This window comes from Chiloscyllium plagiosum, unplaced genomic scaffold, assembly GCF_037043375.1.
Source record: "Chiloscyllium plagiosum isolate Xiang-an unplaced genomic scaffold, Cpla_swu_hap1 HiC_scaffold_1, whole genome shotgun sequence".
NCBI classification, from domain to species: domain Eukaryota; kingdom Metazoa; phylum Chordata; class Chondrichthyes; order Orectolobiformes; family Hemiscylliidae; genus Chiloscyllium; species Chiloscyllium plagiosum.
The window spans coordinates 41,473,640-41,490,275 of NW_028270139.1; the positions used below are offsets into that span (position 1 = coordinate 41,473,640).

At 42.8% G+C, this 16,636-nt stretch overlaps 1 protein-coding gene across 5 annotated transcripts in view; it reads right to left on the reverse strand.

The window, feature by feature from the left end:
• The window catches only part of LOC122552290 (vesicle-associated membrane protein 8), a 135,526-nt gene that overhangs the window by 40,075 nt on the left and 78,815 nt on the right, over positions 1-16,636 (reverse strand). Inside the window, exon 1 of one of the 5 annotated variants that reach the window (XM_043695012.2) lies at positions 5,488-5,940. The exons of 1 other annotated variant lie outside the window; for it this stretch is intronic. In XM_043695012.2, the coding sequence (XP_043550947.2) occupies positions 5,488-5,703 (216 nt within the window). In that variant the 5' untranslated portion in view covers positions 5,704-5,940. Of the gene's footprint in view, positions 1-5,487; positions 5,941-16,636 lie in introns of those variants that run through there. 3 more of the 5 variants (XM_043695047.2, XM_043695021.2, XM_087986452.1) reach the window with 3 other exon arrangements.

Sequence of the window (16,636 nt, forward strand, 5' to 3'; positions counted from 1 at the left end):
GGATCAAAAAGTAAAAACATTCCAACTAAAAGAAGACAAACTCACACTCAGCAGAACAACTGACCTGTGCAGAAGTGTCAAGGTTGTGAATCAACAGATAGAACATTTTCATGACAAGTTATAATTGCTTGCTCAATGATCTGGAACTCCAGATCCTCACTCGTGTTATTTCAATGGACTCGCAGAGTAACCTGTCCTCCTGGGACAAATACGGTGCCATTATATACTCTGAACCTTTCCTTCAAGGGCTTAATTTATGAACCATTGTGTTGAACCACCCTGCACAGGTCTTGATGTTTCATGACGTGCCAATATCTATCTGACATTCTATATTGACCTGATGTTTGGCTTCTATAGTCCTTATTCTAACAGTTCAGAAACATGTCTCACATATTGACTTGACTGAACTAATCTGTTGTATGGTGTATTCATCAGAGCCTTCAACCGTATCTCTCCATTGGCCCTCTTTACTGGCTAGTTGTGTTTCTTTTTAGCCATAAATGTATGTACAAAATGATTCAGCTTCTTGCTTTCCCCAAGCTTTCTTCTTTTCTGCATGATGTCTTCAGCAGTATTTGTGTGCTGCCCTTGGTCAGTGATTGTTCTGCGCTTTGTACCTGGATATCTATTGGCATAATACAAGGCCTATGGTCTGATCTTCCATCAATATCAACTTAGACGTCACAATGTGACAGTTGAGTCCAACCACAAATCACTTCAAAGCATTTTTCTCAAGCTGCTACCATCTGTTCCAAAATGTCTGCAAAGACTGTTACTCTGATTGCAGAGATATCATCTGGATGTGACATACAAGCAATGGAAACATGTTATTGAGGAGCAGCCATCTGGGTGATGACAGTAGAGGATGCTACAAGAAAATGTGAAATATTCCAAGTTCAAGGTGAAACAGCAGCTTGTATTGCTCTGGAAGTTATTAGCCCAGTGGAAACCCTGAATACAACAGCCTAGTGCCTTGCTCCATTCAAGAAAACTAACAAGATGCAAATTTCCAACTGTTCCATGATGTAGAGATAAAGGATGGCCAGAAAGCATCAAGGATACATCAGTTGCTATAATGGCACATTGGGCATACAGCAGTGAATTGACAGCCGGAGCTGGCCTATTGCATAAAGGCAATAGTCATTATCCCAAAGGAGTTGAGAGGAAAGATGTTAAAGTACAGCCATTCAGCTCATTAAGGAATTGAATCAAGTCTGAGGAAGGCAAGAGATATGCTGTACTGGCCAAACATGAGCAACAAAAGAAGGGACCACACTGGGCAGTTCAGTGCTTTAAATAATATTGAGCTAGGCAAACTAGAGAGCTGCTGATGACAGCCCAGACAAAATGAAGCTGGGAGGAGATCTCTTCACACTCCCAGGAACTGATTATCTTGTCACAGTAGAGTAAAATTCAAGTCATAGGTAGTGAACCAGTCAACTTCAATGACTGTGTGTTGAATGTTCAATTTGCACACTGTTCCATTCCCAATGTGTCACAAGTGAAGAATTCAGTTGCTTCATGAAAAATTGGCAAGTTCAAAACCATACATTATCCCCACATTTATCCAGAGTCAAATGGAAAGGCTTGAGGTGGCAGTGTAAATAAATTGAGAGAATCCGGCCCAGATATATACAAAGCAATTCTTGAATGGACAAGCACACATACTGAAGGCTTGGAAAGGAGTCCAATACAAAGACTAATGTCATGCCACACATAAACTACTCTTCCAAAAGCAAAAACTATGGAAGCCAGAAGTAGTAACAGGTGTGAGTGACAAAGCATGATAAAATAGCGGAAAGCCAAATCTCATTTTGTCAAGACTGCTAAACCATTGCGAGAATTGAGTGTTGGAGATCTAGTCAGAGTCCAAACATTCAACAAAAGCTAGCCCAAGTGATAACTTTGGACTAGCGTGGAGCTGATGTAAACTAGTTCACAAGTGATCAAAGTGAACTACCAGATATATTGTTGCAACCACAGGCACTTAGACTCAGCTGAGAAGCTGTTCCTATACTGCAGGCAGCTGATTGGGAAGAGATGAAGCAGCACCTGCACACCTATACGTCAATCATCAGACTCAGAAGTCCACAGCAACCCAAAATGCAGAAATACAACCCAATGTCTACTGCAGCAAACCAAATAACATAGGAATAACACTCTCTGCGGAAGGGACATCACCCAGATGAACCTAATTATAACGACATGTGCACAATCACCTGATGAAGGAGCGTCGCTCCGAAAGCTAGTGTGCTTCCAATTAAACCTGTTGGACTATAACCTGGTGTTGTGTGATTTTTATCTTTTTTTTGTGGAACAAAAAGAGAACGTTTGGATTAAAATGCAATCAAACACAAATGTCTGTCATAATCTGCTTATTGCTTTTGTCATGTGACTACTACCATGAGGCACTCACCCTAGAGGCAGACATCTTAAGTTTACTTCAATAAAGACTTTGTGTTGAACACTGTACTGCTCAGTCCAAACTAAACATCCTGTGACTGCACTGTCGGGAAAATTCCTATACCTTAATATTAAGGTACTTTGGAGACCAAGATATTCCATGAGATCTAGTTATACTTAAAGTCATCTATTAGAAATACTTAGAGCTGCACTTCTTATGTGAAGAGATCCATTTTTGTTTTAAATCCTGTACCTACAAAGAAACAACGAGAAACATAGAATAAAGTACATAAGAGAGAAGTAAACGATAGGGAAAGAAAGGTCAGAACAGTGAACATATTAATGTCACTAACTGCCCTTGTGGTCAATGTTACTGATATGGTTTTCAATGTCGATATGTGTCTGTTTCTGGTATAATTTGTGTTTATAATTGAGAAATGTCACCCTGATCAAATTTAACAGCTATGAATTGGTGGGAAATCATGTCTCACAAACTTGATTGAGTTTTTTGAAGAAGTAACAAAGAAGGGCAGAGCAGTAGATGTGATCTATATGGACTTCAGTAAGGCGTTCGACAAGGTTCCCCATGGGAGACTGGTTAGCAAGGTTAGATCTCATGGAATACAGGGAGAACTAGCCATTTGGATACAGAACTGGCTCAAAGGTAGAAGACAGAGGGTGGTGGTGGAGGGTTGTTTTTCAGACTGGAGGCCTGTGACCAGTGGAGTGCCACAAGGATCGGTGCTGGGCCCTCTACTTTTTGTCATTTACATAAATGATTTGGATGCGAGCATAAGAGATACAGTTAGTAAGTTTGCAGATGACACCAAAATTGGAGGTGTAGTGGACAGTGAAGAGGGTTACCTCAGATTACAACAGGATCTGGACCAGATGGGCCAATGGGCTGAGAAGTGGCAGATGGAGTTTAATTCAGATAAATGCGAGGTGCTGCATTTTGGGAAAGCAAATCTTAGCAGGACTTATACACTTAATGGTAAGGTCATAGGGAGTATTGCTGAACAAAGAGATCTTGGAGTGCAGGTTCATAGCTCCTTGAAAGTGGAGTCGCAGCTAGATAGGATAGTGAAGAAGGCGTATGGTATGCTTTCCTTTATTGGTCATAGTACTGAGTACAGGAGTTGGGAGGTCATGTTGCGGCTGTACAGGACATTGGTTAGGCTACTGTTGGAATATTGTGTGCAATTCTGGTCTCCTTCCTATTGGAAAGATGTTGTGAAACTTGAAAAGGTTCAGAAAAGATTTACAAGGATGTTGCCAGGGTTGGAGGATCTAACGTACAGGGAGAGGCTGAACAGGCTTGGGCTGTTTTCCCTGGAGCGTCGGAGGCTAAGGGGTGTCCCTATAGAGGTTTACAAAATTATGAGGGGCATGGATAGGATAAATAGACAAAGTCTTTTCCCTGGGGTCGGGGAGTCCAGAACTAGAGGGCATAGGTTTAGGGTGAGAGGGGAAAGATCTAAAAGAGACCTAAGGGGCAACGTTTTCACGCAGAGGGTGGTACGTGTATGGAATGAGCTGCCAGAGGATGTGGTGGAGGCTGGTACAATTGCAACATTTAAGAGGTATATGAATAGGAAGGGTTTGGAGGGATATGGGCCGGGTGCTGGCAGGTGGGACTAGATTGGGTTGGGATATCTGGTCGGCATGGACGGGTTGGGCCGAAGGGTCTGTTTCCATGCTGCACATCTCTATGACTCTATGACTTTCAACAGATACTTTTGAGAGATCCATACAGTTTACAGGAAGTTGGATTCATCACAAAGAAATAAACATTACCCCCACTGACTTCCCTCTGCCTTTACAATAACTTCAGCCTGTTCTGAGACGCTTGATCAGACACCTGGAACGGTTCTATACCATTACCCGGCAGTCTGTGCTAATCCAACTTGTCTCAGCTGGCATTGTTTGGGAGTAGGGAGGCACTCTGAATGATACCAAAGTCCCCAGGGTGGGTAATGAAAAACAAATTATCCACAGAGCTTTCTCCTGATCATTAATCATTCTTGCTGAAAAATATGTGGGAAATTCGGGTGAAACCAGACTCAGGGTTAAGGAGATCCTGCGAGCAGTGAAACAGCTTCTCACTTGGAATGGCCATTTGGACAAAGTCATTAAAGGCTATTGTTGAGAGTGGGGTCACAACCAGTATAAAACAGCAATGTCAGGTGAAGAGGAAAGTAAAGGGGGTCAAATCTGGACAAAGATGACAATTCTGAGTCCAAAAGCCAAAGTAACAACAATTGTTGTGTTTGATACTTATTGCATAATAACAGGGGTGGCTCAGTAGTTAGCACTGCTGTCTCACAGCACCAGGCCCCTGGGTGCAATTCCAGCCTCGGGAAACTGTCTGTGTGGAGTTTGCACATTCTCCCCGTGTCTGTGTGGGTTTCCTCCGGGTGCTCCGGTTTCCTCCCACAGTCCAAAGATGTGCAGGTTAGGTGGATTGGCCATGCTAAATTGTCCATAGTGTTCAGGGATGTGTAGGTTAGGTGCATCAGTCAGGGGTAAATGTAGGATAATGGGGAATGGGTCTGGGTGGGTTACTCTTTGTAGGGTTGGTATGGACTTGTTTGGCTGAAGGGCCTGTTTCCACACTGTAGGGATTCTATGAAATAAATTGTGATTCAATTGGTATAATAGCTAAATTAAAAGGAGCCATTAATGCTTCGGTTAGGGAGGGGTAGAGGGATTTTAAGTAGTAGCCAAGCTACAAACAGACACATTTTCTCAGCTAGGTTTTTGCTGAACGTATTTTTTTATAAAGAATTAGCAGATATTTTGGGCAAGGTGCTTTTACTAATTTTACAATGATTCTCTACATACATGGTAAATACCTGCGGAAAAATGTGTTTTTCCGAATCTTGAGGGAAACTAAAGTAAGGCCAAAGTCTGCAGCCTTTTCGGATTACTGTACACGTATCGTTCCCAGGTTCCTCACCTGTTGCTTCACACTTTTCGTTAAATCTTCTGTACGCGTTATATTTAAAGTCATGGGTACACTGGTATTAACAAAATAGATATGAGCAGAAATTGGAAATTTGGATTAAAAAACCCAAAGCTTACCATTGTTGGTGGTGGAGCGGCTCCTGCTTTTGGCCGATGAGTGTAATGAAAGAGAAAATGTTGAAACGGCTGGTTAATATGTAACAGATGGATGACAGAATTTTCATCGAAGGGCCAGCCTGTAGGCAGAGCCGATGCGAGATGATTTCCCCTCCTCCTTCCACTGAAGCTCACAGAACATAGGTACAGATATTGCCTGTTACTGAGTGAAACCATAGCAACAGGAGGTGTTCTTCCTGTTCTGCAGGTGTTTACAACACCTGACAGGTTTCTGAACAGGTCTACATCCCGACTCCCTCCCTCAGAAGATGGTTTCTGCTGGTTTTCCTGGTTGTGGTCCTGCGTATTCAAAATAGTTAGTTATTCTGTTGTGACTTCCACTCAGCATCAAAATCCCCAGCCAACAGAAAGCTCTGAGCAAGTTCACTTTCCGATTGAGGGGACTGAGGGGACAAAGAAATGCAGATTCTACAGCCGAGTTGGAAAAGTAAATAGGCAGTTGCAGATTATTCTCGAGTTCAGATGAGATAACGGTATTAGTGGGAGTTGCTTGCAGAGTCAAGAAACTCATGACAAAAGTCAGAGGGCAAACGTTTCTTCTGAGCCCTAATGCAAATAATGCTGGGACAAGTGGGGAAAAAAAAACACAAATGATGGAAATGTGAATTAAGAACAAAAGCAGCATGTCAGTTAAACATATCTACACAAAGCATTTAGCCTTTAAGTACGGATTCCTCATCAGATGGGGTGCATTGGTGTCCAAATGTAGATTGGGCTTTATCAAATACCCACACTCTGACGGTATAGGAACTGTGCCTTTCCTATGGCATGAAATCCACCCCCCACCCTTCTACCCCCCCACCCCCGGCATTTCTCAGTTCTGACCAGTGGAGCTTTACTCCACAAAGTCTGAGCTGCAGTCTTGCCGTCCACCAACATGAATGGAAATTTCAGTTGACAATTTGTCGATTGCTAAATACATAGCCGGGGAGAGGAGACGACTGATTTCCAGGTCGGGGGTGAGGGGGGCGGGGGGGGGGGGGGGGGGGGTGGAGGGAAGCACTGGTTTGGGACAAGTCCAGGAGTTGAATCCCCTCCAAGTGACACGGAATCAGATGGAGATCCTGACATCGTCCTGCAACTTTGACAAGGCCAGGGCTGACCATGACCATCTGTACAGCTGTGGTTAAAATATTCAACGAGCTGATAGCGTCCTGCTGAAATCTTCAGTTCTGGATTTCCCAGCCAGGATGCATTTTTTCAGGATCACAAGAGGGAGAGTTTCTTCAGTGAAACTAAAGGCTGGGAAGGTTTTTGATCAGTGAGATTGATCAGAGTTCCAGGCATGCTGTTCAAAGCAAGTCTTCCCTTTTGTCAGCTTCCTGAAGGTCACTTCGCCGATCTACGACTTGCCTCTCCTTCCTCCACTTGCCAGTTGCCTACCTTCAACACGCCATGTTAGCACCCCAGCTTGAACCTCTGACAAATGACAGCACTGACACCACCAGCATCAGGAGTAATCCTGGTCGGCTTCTCCTCAAACCCAAACTACATTTTATGAAAGGGTGAACACCAGCCGAAAGGAGGGGAGACACACAGAACAATGTCTACAGGTAGAGGATCAGCTCTCTGACAGTGCCTGAGCAGCAGTGCCTGGAGCCCGAGGCTCTCCCAGCACGCCACTACAGCTGGCATCTAGAGGCTCCTGGGAAAGCACCTCATTCTTGGTGGGCCACACATACTACAAATGGCTGACCGGAAGTCTCCTCTTTGTTTGCTGTATCCTCAAGCACTGAAGTACTAATGAACCATTGCAATGTCGGGGTCCATTTAAGTAGAAATAATTTATTTGTCATACCCAGCACATCCAACTATCGATTGATCAGAGACCTCAGAAGAAATGGTTACATGCGCAATGGGGGAATCTAGGGTTTTTGCCCAAAACGTCGAGTCTCCTGCTCCTCAGATGCTGCCTGATCTGCTGTGCGTTTCCAGCATCACTCTAATCTTGACTCTAATCGCCAGCATCTGCAGTACCCACGCCTGCCGAATCTATCTGCATGTCAAACTAGCACATGTTCCAGTTGGCCCCCAGCCGTTAAATACAGGCTGCCCCTCTTTAAGCAAAACTGCACTGGGTGTCTGTCGAAAAAAAGACAAAGGGCATGATGCGGGGTGTCCCGTCCTGCCATCCAAAGTGTCACTCACTGCCAATACCGACTGCCTTGTAACCATTTAATGCTTGATGGGGCATTACTTGACCAAAAGGGAAACTTCAGCACTCTGCTGGGGAGGTGAACAGACTTGAGAGAGCTGTTTGCAGATTTGAAAAAGTTTGTTGTGTGTAAGGATGTCATAGAGTCATTGAGACGTACACCACAGAATCATGGAAAGGTTTTTGTTTGTGGCTTTTATTGTTGGAGAGTAGCCAGGTGAATGCTGTGATGGAATGTCATGGGGGCTGGGGGGGGGGGGGGGGGGGCAAGGGCCAGTCCATGTTGGTGTGGGCAGGTGGGTTTCTCTGAAATTAGAAATGTAGAAAACCAGAGGAGGAGGAGTCGGTCATCCAGCTCATCGAGGAGAAAGTGAGGACTGAAGATGCTGGAGATCAGAGTCCACAGTGGTTGCTGGGAAAGCACAGCAGGCCAGGCAACATCTGAGGAACAGGATGTTTCGGGTATAAACCCTTCACAAGCCCATTCTGGATGAAAGGCTTATGCTCGAAACATCGATTCCCGGATGCTGCCTGGCCTGCTGTGCTTCCCCAGCAACACACCCTCAACATCCAGCTCACCGAGCTATTCGGTATGATCATGGCTGATCCTCTATCTCAATGTCCTACTCTCTCCCTATATCCCTTACTGCTCATACTTTCCAGAAAGCCATCTATTTCTGTCTTAACCATATTCAATGACTTGGCCTCCACAGCCTTCAGCAATGGAGAATTCCAAAGTTCACCATTCTCTGAGTGAATACAATACTCAAAGTTTGGGAGAAGATTTGTAGCTCGGGTGCTCGTTGTTGTGGTTCTGTTGGCCGAGCTGGGAATTTGTGTTGCAGACATTTCGTCCCCTGTCTAGGTGACATCCTCCGTGCTTGGGAGCCTCCTGTGAAGCGCTTCTGTGATCTTTCCTCTGGCATTTGTAGTGGTTTGAATCTGCCACTTCCGGTTGTCAGTTCCAGCTGTCCGTTGCAGTGGCCGGTATATTGGGTCCAGGTTGATGAACTTATTGATTGAATCTGTGGATGAGTGCCAAGCCTCTAGGAATTCCCTGGCCTGTTCTCTGTTTGGCTTGTCCTATAATAGTAGAGTTGTCCCAGTCGAATTCATGTTGCTTGTCATCTGCGTGTGTGGCTACTAAGGATAGCTAGTCGTGTCGTTTCGTGGCTAGTTGGTGTTCATGGATGCGGATCGTTAGCTGTCTTCCTGTTTGTCCTGTGTAGTGTTTTGTGCAGTCCTTGCATGGGATTTTGTACACTACATTGGTTTTGCTCATGCTGGGTATCGGGTCCTTCGTTCTGGTGAGTTGTTGTCTGAGAGTGGCTGTTGGTTTGTGTGCTGTTATGAGTCCTAGTGGTCATAGTAGTCTGGCTGTCAGTTCGGAAATGCTCTTGATGTATGGTAGTGTGGCTGGTCCTTTGGGTTGCGGCATGTCCTCGTTCCGTTGTCTTTCCCTTAGGCATCTGTTGATGAAATTGCACGGGTATCAGTTTTTGGCGAATACATTGTATAGGTGTTCTTCTTCCTCTTTTTGCAGTTCTGGTGTACTGCAGTGTGTTGTGGCCCTTTTGAACAGTGTCTTGATGCAACTTCTTTTGTGTGCGTTGGGGTGGTTGCTTTTGTAGTTCAGGACTTGGTCTGTGTGTGTGGCTTTCCTGTATACCTTTGTGGTGAATTCTCCGTTCGGTGTTCTCTGTACCATCACGTCTAGGAATGGGAGTTGGTTGTCCTTTTCTTCCTCTCTAATGAATCGGATTCCTGTGAGTGTGGCGTTGATGATCTGGTGTGTGTTGTCTATTTCTGTGTTTTTAATGATTACAAAGGTGTCATCCACATATCTGATCCAGATACTTTGAACACCTACGGGCAAGAGACGCTAAGACAAGCCAGGAAATGGGAATCCTGTGCCAACTGCCTAAGCGCCACATACGCACAACTCCGGTTCCTGCATGAATGCCGAAAGAATCGAATCTTCCACCATGTGTCAGATACAGACCTCCAGTCAACAACCCACAAGCCAGGGACACAGCCAGACAGAACGGATTCAGGATGATCCAGGTAATGATTACAGATGCTCACAACAGACTTCACAAATACAGACAAGAAATTGCGTGCCAAAAATCGTTAATTTCAAAAACCACCAATCAGGAATGGACCCAGACCATAGAACAGGCCATCACCATAGGACAGAACAGGACCACACACCGCAAAAAAATGGCACTAAAAGAAAAAATGGCCAAACTAACAAACAGAGAGGACACCACAACACACACCTGGGTTAGAAACCTCTCCCACAGACAGCTCACAGACACGGAAGGAACAATACTGGCCAAGGGACTCAACTACAACCACAGGGACGCCAAGACAGCAGACTTCCTAGCAGCACTAGATTGCACACTCAGGAACAATGGACTGACAGAAGAGACACAATAAACAGTGAGACAAAGTATCGTACCTCTGATAACAAGGAAAAGACAAGCACATAACCTCAACACCAAGGAGAGGGAAGCACTGAAATCACTAAGAAACGATAAGAACATAATCATACTACCAGCAGACAAAGGCAGAATGACGGTCATCCTGGACAAAGCAGACTACATCCAAAAAGCGCAACTACTTGCAGATACCAACACCTACCAAAAGAGGGAGTTTGACCCCACCCCACAGCTCACCAATAGGATAAACAACACACTGAGGAACCTACAAAAAAATGGACAGATAATCAGGTTTGACCTACAAAGAATGAAACCTGAAAGCAACAACACCCCCAGATTCTATGGACTACCTAAAGTGCACAAACCAGACATCCCACTCAGACCCATAGTATCACTACCAGGGACACCATCACACAAACTGGCTAAAGAACTACAGCAGAAACTGAAACACCTGATCAACGGATCCAAACACTCTATACAATCAACACAGGAATTCTTAGACATCATCAGAAATATACACATAGACAAGGAAGAAACCATGGTCTCATTCGATGTAACGGCACTGTTCACCTCTATCGACAAAACCCTAGCCAGAGAAACAATAGCCAACCTGCTGGACATACAGAACAGACAACAGGACGTTGAACCTATCATCAACAAAGACGGCATACTCAAACTACTGGACCTGTGTGTCACAACACACTTCACATTCAACAACCAAATATATGAACAAATCAACGGCACACCCATCTCTGGACTCATAGCAGAAGCGGTAATGCAAAGATTAGAACAAACAGTCTTACCGCAAATTCAACCCAACCTCTGGGTCAGATATGTGGATGACACCTTTGTAATAATTAAAAACACAGAAATAGAGAACACACACCGGATCATCAACTCCACACTCACAGGAATCCGATTCACTAGAGAGGAAAAAAAGGACAACCAACTCCCATTCCTAGACGTGATGGTACAGAGAACACCTAACGGAGAATTCACCACAAAGGTATACAGGAAAGCCACACACACAGACCAAGTCCTAAACTACGAAAGCTGATAGAGTTCTGGTTGGAGTGCCATGCTTCAAGGAATTCTCGCACGTGCCTCTGTTTGTCTTGTTCTAGGATAGACGTATTGTCCCAGTCGAAGTGGTGTCCTTCCTTATCTGTATGTAAAGATGCTAGTGAGAGGGGGTCTAGTTGATGTTCATGTATCCTGGTGACTAGTTTTCTGCCCGTTTGTCCAATGTTGTGTTTACTGAGATTATTTTATTTCAGAAAATTTAAACTCTTTTGAGTAGATGCCGCAATCATGAAAATTTTATATCTGACTGTAATTGAGTGAGATCCTTGTTTGATGTCTCTCTTGGTATTATTGTTTTAGAAAGGGAAACTGTATAGATTGTTGAACCAGGAAGGGAGGTCTTTTGATGTGCAAATCTCTGTTGCTGTAATCTGTTCTTGACAAAAGAGAAGGATGCTGTGAACAATGAGAATTGCCCCTTGTCTCAGTATCATCATTGTATGCATTCTGGGAAATGAGCTTAGTCCCTCAGATTAGGACAAATTGGTTCTCGAATTTATGTATATTGTTATATATAAGCACTTATAAAGATTTGACGAATGCATGATATATATGCATGATGGGAGTGTGGGATCGAGTTCAAATAATGACTGAAATCAGTGAGCGGTGAAATAGCCTCTTTATTCAGCAACCACAAGTAGCACAAATTTGAAGCAGCAATAGAATCCAGAAATACATTCTTACAATAACCTCTTTATACATAGTTTTTACATACATTAACATTCCATTACTATAGTGTTATACTGTTTAATCTATAGTACACAAAGGTTTGAGGGGCTTCTGTCCTCAGAGACAGGAAATGGGTTAAAACACGTGCTAAATGCTGGTTGTTACGCCTGATAAGATTAAGGGTGTCTGTCTGGTCTGCTCGCACAATTAAGAGATGTTAATCCTTTTGCATTCCCCATGACTAACCCACCTAGCCTCCACGTCCCTGGACACTATGAGCAATTTAGCATGGCCAATCCACCTAACCAGATGGTGACATCTGAGTCAATGAAAATCTGCAATTAAAAGCTAATCTGACGGTGACCATGTAACTTCTGTTGATTGTTGTGAGCAAATCTGGCACAATAACGTCCTGAGGAAAGGCAATCTGCCATCCTTATCTGGTCAGACCTGAGAGTCACCCACTTCAGTGGTTTCACTCTTAACTGCCCTACCAAGCCACTAGGTTCCAGCAGCAATGGGCTAAGTGGAATGAAGGGACCACATTCTCCTTGGAAATAAAAACTCTCAACATGGCAAAGAAGCAATAGAGTCAGGGAGTACATATGCACAGATCACTAAAAATTCGAATTAGCATTTATTGTCATGTGTACTCAAGTATAGGAATACCAGAGTACAGTGAGAAATGTACAAGTCACCATTCTCTAGCACCATCTTGGTTACACAGCTGATTACAAAACTGAAATAAGGGCTTATGCCCGAAACGTCGATTCTCCTGCTCCTCAGATGCTGCCTGGCCCACTGCGCTTTTCTAGCACCACACTTTTCAACTCTGAAGTAAAAAATACACAGGTTATTACAGCTATAAGAAAAACAAAGAGGACAGTAGGGCACATTACTATTGGAGTAAGATTGAAAAATAGAGGCAATCTGCAAAGACACAGAAAGAGAAAAATAGAGAAAAACCAAAGCTCTGCAGTCCTGTCACATCCAGTCATGATTGGTCATGAACAATTAAAAACTAACGGGAATTGGAGGCTTCACAAACACGCCCACCCTTGATAATGAGAAAGCACAGCTCATTAATTCAAATGAAATCTGTTATGGACTAGGGCAGACCCCCTCAAACCATTTCAAGAAAGTCGCCCTTACCTTAACCTTGTTAGTTATTTTAAGCAGGTGTACAGCGGATATTCCAGGAGAGATGCAGGTGGTCAAACCACTTAGTATAAACAAAACAGCATTTATTTCCAAGATTACCCAATGAAGCACAATTAAAAGAGAACAGAATACAGAATAACTTGACCCAACAGATTATCCCAACTTAATGGTGCTGCTCCAAATATTTGCAACAATTCACATAACACCCCTTGGCAAGAAAGGTAAAATCAAACACATGTTCTTACAGGAGAGAGAGAGAGAGATGGCAGAGAGATTCATCATGGAACACCTTCTTCCATGTAGCTATTTCCTGGAACAGCAGCCTCAAAACTGACTGACAGCCAGACTGTTAAAACCAAACCAAAACCAGAGTAAAGCTGAGCTGGGAGAACTGGCCACTCCTCTTTCATTGTACAAGTGTTTTTTTAAACATGAAAGCCTTTTACCTGAGGTAGTATCTGTTAGCTATAATCAAACTGGCCCTAAAACCCATCAAACCTAGACCTTTCGGAATTGCTGCTTTTACTACCTCTCTGAAAAAAAGCCAAGGATAGCATAATGTTGTTAAAGGAGCAGCATCATTACTCATTGGCACCCACCTTCAGCCTGGGGTGCAGATTGGATAATCCATCTCAGCCTTTTCCAGAAGACCCAGCATCATAGATGCCAGTCATCTACCAATTCAATTCATTCCACATGAAATCAAGAAAGGGCTGAAGACACTGAATACTGCCAAGAATATGGGCAACATTCCAGAAATAGTACTAACTTAAGTCCTCCTGAGCTAGCCACACTCCTAGTCAAACTGTTCCAGGACAGCAAAACATTGACATCTGCCTGACAAGAAATTTATTTTTTGGATGTGAGTTTGCTTGCTGAGCTGGAAGGTTCAGTTTCAGATGTTTTGTCACCATACTAGGTGATGTCATCAGTGAGCCTCCAGTGAAGACCTGGTGTTATGTCCTGCTTTCTATTTATGTGTTTAAGTTTCTTTCGATGTTTGGTGATGTTATTTCTGATGCTTTTTCTTGGAGGATGGTAAATGGGGTCCAAATCGATGTGTTTGTTGATAGAGCTCCAGTTGGAATGCCATGCTTCTAGGAATTCTCATGCTGTCTCTGCTTGGCTTGTCCTAGGATGGATGCATTGTCCCAGTCAAAGTGGTGTTTTTCCTCATCTGTATGTAAGGATACTAGTGATACTGAGTCATATCTTTTTGTTGATGTTCATACTTCCTGCTGGCTAGTTTTCTGGCTAGTAGTGTTTGTTACAGTTCTTGCACGGTATTTTGTAATTGACATTCATTTTGCTTGTTGTCTGAACAGGGTCTACAGGGTCTTTTTTGTTCATTAGCTGCTGTTTTAGTGTGTTGATGGGTTTGTGGGCTACCTTGATGCCAAGGGGTCTGAGCAGTCTGGCAGTCATTTCAGAGATGTCTATGATGTAGGATAAAGTGGCTAGGGTTTCTGGGTGTGTTTTGTCTACTTATTTGGGTTTGTTGCTGAGAAATCGGTGGACTGTATTCATTGGGTACCCATTCTTCTTGAAAACACAGTATGGGTGATTTCTGCTCTTTGTAGTTCCTTTGTGCTGCAGTGTGTGGCGGCTTTTTGAAATAATCTCCTAATGCAGCTTTGTTTGTGGGTGATTGGTTGTGTGTGAGTTAGCAAAGGGACCTAGAATTCAATATCTCACAGGAGTAATTAACCTCCTTGCTGTGTTTTCTCATTGCTTATTCCTTGCCAATGTTAAGGTTTTACTGTTTCATTGATTAACTGTTTTGAAAACTATTTCAGTACATTTAAATAATCAAGTCGGTTGCCTGTGACAGGCTCATTTTGTGTCCTTATGATTACAATTAATTTAAACATTTTAATTAGCTCGAACTGAATTTCCAACAGATAAAAAAAACTTAACTTGATTTGACATTCAAACATTATCATGTTCATAGCCTAGACAACAATCTCAGGACTCAGTGTTTACTCGAGATAATCTCTCACCATTCCTTTGCAGTTATTTGCTCAACATATCTATTGGATATTGGATATATACATTAACATTGAAACCTAGAAATTAATTATTAATATCATGTCAAAAGGGCCTTAGCAGATCGATCAGTGCTGATTCCCAAAAGCAAATAATCCATTTTTAGTCTGATTACAATAGAATTCTGAGAAATACAAAATGTTTTGTTTTCATTGCAAAGAAAAGTAACTGGTGAAGGCTGACAATACTACTGCTGAAAACAAAAGTGTAGTAAGACAATACTTTAAATCTGGCCATATCTTTAGGTGTATGACTAAATTACTTTAAAATATTTAAAATAAAACAAAGAACTATGGATGCCAGAAATTAGAAACAAAAACAGAAATTTCTGATGAAACTGAGCCGGTATGGGGCAATCGGTGATGGAAAACCGTGTTAACGTTTTGCGTCCAGTGACCTTTCTTCAACTTTCAGCTAAAGTTATAATAGCTATCAGCAAAATCTGATTGTTTGGCACTGGTGCCCTAAAGTTTGGGGGTTTATAGCAAGCTGGGATACCTCATTACTCAAGTGGAAGGTTGCAAAAAGAAGCAACCCAAAACTCTTAAAGGAGGATCTACAATCTAACAAGAGTGCCTCCAAATAACAACAATAATCATACAGTCAGTCATTCCTTATCCAGGAAGAAACCCCAGTGTCAACAGCTTGTGTGGGAAGTGACTTTGTCCAAATGTTGCTGTGCAGCCAATCTGTGAATATTTTTATTCTTAATCTAATGTACTTTAAAGATAACACTTAATACCGGTGAACGGTTGGTTATTCTTTTGACTGGAAAAAGATATACACTGAAATTTCTCAGAGTGTTTTGTTAATATTTGTGAATGACCTGCACCTTCATATACATGGCATGGCTTCAAAACTCACAGTGACATATTTGGAAGGAGGATAATGATAAACTTCAAAATGACATAGTAGACCAGGTGGCAAATTAAATTCCATGGAGAGTGTGAACTGAACTTTTCATATTCAATCTTGTTCTAGTCATCCTGACTCCTCTCATAAACAACCAAAAGCAAGTCATCATGGGTGACAGAAATTTTAAACAGGCAGAAACTACTGAAAATACTTAACAAATCTGACAGCAATTGTGGAAAGAGCAGCAGAGTTTATGGGCTGGATTGGTGTACAACTTCTGTAAAATACTGTGGGTGTGAAAGCCACCACCTATCTGCCTATGCCAAGATCTCATGGACCAACATCACAAGAAAAATTATCTGGTCATTCATCAACATTACTATATGTGGGGATAGAGGTACATGATACACATGGACCACAAAGCTGCTCTCTCATTAAAGACAGATGAGTTAACCTGAGGCTCATCAGACCTCAGTCAAGGCCTGAGAAGAAGGGGCCTTCATGAGGACCTGTCTGTGCGTGCAAATGGAACCCATACTATTGGTATCACTTTACACTGCGAACCAGCTGTCCAATAATTCAGCTAACCTAAAAGATATGGTGGCCAAATCAGGGAGGTGGAAGAAATTAGTGGTAAGGTAGGAATGTAAAAATCCTAACACAGACGGAGTTAGTAATT